Source organism: Furipterus horrens, unplaced genomic scaffold (genome assembly GCF_987537825.1).
Source record: "Furipterus horrens unplaced genomic scaffold, mFurHor1.1.pri manual_scaffold_7, whole genome shotgun sequence".
In the NCBI taxonomy this organism is placed as follows: Eukaryota; Metazoa; Chordata; class Mammalia; order Chiroptera; family Furipteridae; genus Furipterus; species Furipterus horrens.
Window position 1 is genome coordinate 87,108,428 of NW_028327177.1, and position 6,181 is coordinate 87,114,608.

General features: G+C 39.0%; 1 protein-coding gene across 1 annotated transcript in view; it reads right to left on the minus strand.

Annotated features, from left to right (window-relative positions):
• The window catches only part of SNTN (sentan, cilia apical structure protein), a 34,183-nt gene extending 28,243 nt beyond the window's left edge, over positions 1-5,940 (minus strand). Inside the window, exons 1-2 of the mRNA XM_090284925.1 lie at positions 5,825-5,940; positions 1,792-1,826 (exon numbers count right to left, since the gene is read on the minus strand). Of these exons, the coding sequence (XP_090141051.1) occupies positions 1,792-1,826; positions 5,825-5,940 (151 nt within the window). The remainder of the gene's footprint in view (positions 1-1,791; positions 1,827-5,824) is intronic.
• Positions 5,941-6,181: the final 241 nt, after the last annotated feature.

Sequence of the window (6,181 nt, forward strand, 5' to 3'; positions counted from 1 at the left end):
AAATTATCAAAAATATCATTTTAAAATGTGATCAATACAGATGATTAAAATATGTTACCCTTTTTTACCATCTCCTAAGTTTGACATATATTGAATACTTTATACTTATAGCACATTTCAATTCAAACTAACCTTGGTTTAAGTGTTTGATATCTACATGTGGCTAGTGGCTACCATATTGGACAGTGCAGTTCTAGACTGTGTATTCTCTGAGAACAATTGGTGCATCTTACTTATCCGTGCTCATTCCTAGGCCCTGGCATATTGTAGGACTCAGTTTACATGTGCTGAACTGAGCTGACTTGAACTTCAGAACAATTCTCTTCATTTTTCTCCTCACTTGCCCTGAATCACAGAACCCTAAACATTCAACATTTGATATAGTAAGTTTTTGATACTTTACTGTAAGAGAAACACAGCTCTCAGTACAGCAAGCTGTCAAAATCACCTCATTTTAGAACTTTTTGTAATATTTATTATTTTTGGAAGTGAAGACATACAGGAGAAAAGTCTAAGTTCACATAGGTAGTATATGTAAGAATTAAAAACTAGATCTCTTTCTTTTTCTTGCTAGATCAGCCATTTATAAAATCCTCTAGAACTTCTCAAACTATTTCTGTTGTAAAATAACTTTGAATGCTCAAGGCAAATATGTTCTCATTCTCCATTCCCACCCTCCAAGAGATTAAGGGTATAAGACTACATAACTAGAAAAACATGTAGGTTCATATTGGCTTTTATTCCATGATCTACCTATATCTAATATCAATTAATAACATTTAAAATTACTTACAATTGAATAAAACACATTCTGGGAAGATAAGCCATAGTGATCCTGTGTTTCCTTAAGGCATGGGGATAAATGTGGCATAAATATAGAGTCTGGTGCTGGGAACAATGAGTGTATGTGTAAGTGGGGAGGGGTCAGTGAAGGTGGTAGAGTTACAATCTCCACCCTTAACCTCTCATAAGGAGGAAGTATTAGAAATCTCATAAATATTTATTATGTTATGGACATGGTGTTGTCATAGAAATTACCAAAAATACCTAAAATTGTGTAAATTATAAAACAGAAATAATGGGTATCATGTTGTGATAGTGTAAAAATAGTATTTTCATCAAGATGAAGACTTATTTAAATAAAAATAGGAGTCTCCTTTGGTGACACTGGCTAGACATCTAGGAGGAAAAATAACTGCAATATAGTAATATCCAGCTCTGCCTGTTTCTCTGTAAACATTTTAAGTCACATGTTTTGGGATGAAATAATGATCCAAGTACACAACTGACTTTTTCTTATATTGTTATTTTCATGGCAATAGTGTTAGGTCTAAAAATATTTTACCTATAAAATGGAATTCTGAGGACAAATATTTATACTTTGGAAGCTGGCCACACTGTTTTCTCTCAATCAACAGAGGCAGTTTGGGGTTGGTTGTATCCTGAGTTCCACAAAACATTCACAAATTAGATGTTAGATGTTAACTGTCTTGTTCTGGACTTATTGAGGATACCTGCAACGGAAAGATAAATGGCCTGAGTAGGAATCACAATGACTTAGGAGTTGGGATCCATCATAACTTGGCTTTTAATGGGCCAAGTTTGGGTGAACTAATTTCTATTACTGGACCTCATTTTGCAAATCTTGAAAAAGAACACAATGAACGTTTGATGACTTATCAACAGTTCCCTTACATCTTTAGCATTCTCTGATGTCCTGTTATTTTTAAGTCTTTGCATACTGTCATAGTAGAGAAGAAACACATACATCTCAGTTGCCCCAAACCTTACCTTTTATTGAAGCCAGTTGTTTGGATATTGAAATGCTGCCAACAAAATGAAAGAAACAATAATTCTTGGAGTTTGGGTATTGATACTAGCATAACAATACAATGAATTAAAGACTAATTATGTTCAATAAATATTCACTGAGCATTCTGGTGGAGGAGACATTTATCTGTCTGTTACAATTCTTTGTTTCTTAGCCACATTTAGGTAAAGTGCCTGACAATGGCTTGCCCACATATCCTAGTCTTTTGTGTATTCATGTGACCATGTGACTAAATTCTTGCCAATGGAAAAAAAGTAGAATAGAATTGATCATCTTCCATGTATACTCTTCCACCTTTTATCCCATTTCCAACAGATTAAGGTAGAAATGATCAGGGATATTTTGGAAGCCACATGTTAAAGCCACAATCCCCAGCACCCTGTGTCCCTATACAGTTGTATAAAGTAAAGCTGATATCGACCTGAAAGCCCCACACTGGACTGTCACAGAAAAAGGAAACATAACTTCTTTTGCTTCTTCTGTAAAATGCTGAGGTTTGAGGTTTATTTGTTCTGGCAGTGTAGCCTTCCTATCTAAGAATCTAGGCATTGTGCTGGGGAGTGGGGATGCATCAGTGAATGATAGAGACAGGTTCCTGAACTCTTGGGGTCTTAGAGGCTATTGTAGAAGACAGATAGTTCAATAAAGAGTTAACAGCAGAGCACATATGGAGGGCAGGGGAGGATGAACTTATTCTGCAGGTCAGAGTATTGGCATTTTCTCTGAGCCTAATGAATCAGTACGTGAAATAGGAGGAAGAGTGCTTCAAGCAGAGGAAACAGAATGGGCTAAGATCCTGTCATGGGAGAAAGCATGGCATGAATAAAGAGCCAAAGGAAGTAAAGTGTGGCTGGAACCTGGAGAAAGAAGGAGATAGTGGTGGAAGGTGAGGCTTCAGTCATAGGCCAGAGCCAAAATATGACTGAGCCTTAGCAACTCAGATTGTTACCCTAAGAGCACTGAGAAGGAAGGGAATGACATGGTCAGATTCTCAATTTGGGAAGTTATTTCACCTGATATACGAGATTAGAAAGGGTCTAGATGGGAGGTAGGAAGAGATACTCTCTTAAAAAGACCATATCAATGTTTACTTGATATTTTATTTCTCAAAGTCTGGAGAGATTTTGAGAAAGCCAATAAGAACAATGAAATTTGATCATATCTTTAACATATATCCTTGGTTGTACCATATCCTTAAAGGGAATGTTTAGGATCAAAATCTAGTTTTGGCATCAACTTGTGAAGAGATCATTTTTCCTACTAGTAAAATTAGGAAGCTGGACTCTATGATATCCTTGACCTTTTATGGTCTTCTTGGGGAGTTCCTCCTGATTTTCTAAAAACTGCATAATTATTATCTACTTTATGGGACAAAGGATGTGCCATCTTTTCACTTTATATAACATGCACTTGCCACATTGCTTGTATTATTTTCTACTCTGTAGCCTCCTCCATTAGTTTTTGAGGCTCTTTTTTAAAAGTATATTTTATTGATTATGTTGTTACAATCGTTCCAATTTTTCCCCCTTTGCTCCCCTCTGCCCAGTAACCCCCTTCCCTCCAGCAATCCCACCACCCTTAGTACATGTCCATGGGTTGTACATATAAATTCTTTGGCTTCACCCTTTCCTATATTATTCTTAACTTCCTCCTGCCTTTTTTGTACCAATTTATTATGCTTCTTAATACTGGCATCATATCCCCATTTCTCTCCCTACACCTTCCCAACTGATAACCCTCCAAATGATCCCCATACCTATGATTCTGTTCCTATTCTGGTTTGCTTAGTTGAATTTTGTTTTTATTAGATTCAGTTGTTGATAGTTGTGAGTTTGTTTTCATTTTAATGTTCATAGTTTTTATCTTCTTTTTCTTACATAAGTCTCTTTAACATTTCATATAATAATGGCTTGGTGATGATGAACTCCTTTAATTTTATCTTGTATAGGAAGCACTTCATCTGCCCTTCTATTCCAAATGATAGCCTTGCTGAATAGAGCAGTCCTGGTTGCAGGTTGCCTTTCATCACATTGAATACTGCTTGCCAGTCCCTTCCTGCCTCCAAAGTGTCCTCTGAGAAATCAGCTGATTGATAATCCTATAGGCAACCCCTGTAGGCAACTTTCTGCCTCTCTCTTGCTGCCTCCAGGACTCTCTTTACCTTTCACCTTTGGAATCTCAATCATGATGCATCCTGGTGTGGTCCCCTCTGGGTCCAGCTCGCCCAGGACCCTCCGTTTTCTGGACCAGTATGTCCATCTCCTACACAAAATTTGGGAAGTTTTTCTCATTTTTTTCAATTCTTGCTTCCTCATTCTGCACTGGTTGACTGTTTTTTTCTTCCCTGTGTTCCAAATCATTGATTTGAACCCTGGTTTCCTTCCCTTCACCATTGGTTTTGTGTGGATTTTCCTTCATTTCACTTAGCATAGCCTTCACTTCTTCTCTTATGCGTTTGCCATACTCAAGCACATCTGTCAAGCCTGTGAGCATCTTTATCACCAGTGTTTTGAATTCTGTGTCTGTTAGGTTGTCTATCTCCTCATCTGTTAGGTTGGCTATCTCCTCATCGCTTAGTTCTCCCACTGGAACCTTGATCTTTTCCCTGTTTTGGGCTATACTTCTCTGTCTCCTCATTCTGACATGTCCCAGGTAGTGCTGTCACTCCTGTTATATTGTAAGGGGAAGAGCCTTAGGGATTCGTAAGTAGAGGGAGACCTGTTTCACCACATTGTGGCACCATATGCGGGGGAGGGTCAGAGAGGGAACAATGCCGCCTGTCCAGTACTCGCCTCTTTTCCAGGCACCTCACCCACTTCTGCACTGGACTGGTGCCCCTCTCACTGCTGCCCTGGCCATCTTTACCAGAGTGGGTGGGTCTGCAGATGTTCTAGGACTGTGAGGGTCCTTTAAACAAGTGGACTCTGCTGAGAGACCGGCAGTTTCTGCCTCCACTTCAACCCCCATTGGTCTGCATAGTCAGAAGCAATGAAGCTTGATTTTCTCCGGTGATGGGACCATGAGCTTCTAGGTCTGGTGAGGAGCTGGGAGCACTACCCAGGTATCCCTCCTGACTTTAAAATGTGTGACTGCGCTTTCTGCTGGCCTGCTGCTGCCGCCACCACACTGCATTCTCTCCGCCTCAGCCCTCCTATAAGGTATTTCTTCTTTATATCTTTGTTTGCTGGACTTCCATGCAGTTTGATTTTTCTGGAACTTCTGGTTGTTTCTAGTTTTGAGGTAGTTGTATTCCTTCTTAGTTGTGGAGGGAGACACAACGTTTCTGTCTACACCTCCATCTTGACTTAAAGTCCAGTTCCTGAGGCTTTTGAAAGCAAACTTATGCAGGTTATCCCCATGTCTTCCACTCTGGGCTAAGCATTCAAAAATGTTTTTGAATTAAAGTAGGTCCCCTAAAGTGAATTACATGAGAAAAAATATCTGTCATTTATTAGTCATAATTTTATATATTTGAGTGACATAAACAATTTCCTCTCCCAGGGATAATTTAAACAAATTGTCACCATCAATTTTGATTTACAAATATTTTTCAAGAGCAAGCAAATATATTTGAGTTAAATGTATCATCTTTACAGTTTGCAATTAAAGGTGCAAAGTTGTTTTCTTTATTTTTCTAATTCAATTTAAAGATGGACTGGGGTCCTGACCAGAGTGGCTCAGTTCGCTGGGCATCATCTTGCAAAGCAAAAGGTCATTGGTTCTATTCCTGGTCAGGGCACATGCCTAAGTTGTGGGTTTGGTCCCTGGATGGTGTATTTAAGAGGCAACCAATTGATGTTCCTCTCTCTGTCTTTCTCCTTTCCTGCCCCTCTGTCTAAAAATAGATAAGTAAAATCATTTTTAAAAGCTGGATTGGGGTGGGTAGTAGGTGCCAAACCTGTAATATCTTAAATATGAAGGTGCTGGCATGAACTCTTTGGAAATACACCTACAAGCTCCAATGAAACTCAACAGAGGAGATAGAAGTGCCACTGACATTCTTTTGGCATTTTCTTAGATGATAAAGTGGGTGTTGGGGCTGCAGAAGGATTGGGATCCTCTTCCAAGAGGAGAGCTTGCTCCTGGGTGCTTTGTGTACAGCCACACATACTCTGCTCTCCTGCTGTGTGTTGACCCTTCCTAAGCAACAGTCACTTGCCCACTGTTACTATTGTCATTTACTCCATAACAACCACACAATGACACTTTTAGAGGATATTTACCTGCTGTTGTTCTATGTAGACATTAAATCATTCATGCATTCAATAGACATTTGAGTGCCTATTGTGGGCTAGGAACTTTACAAGGACTAGGGACAAAACAACGAGGCAAAATCAGATATGGACCTTG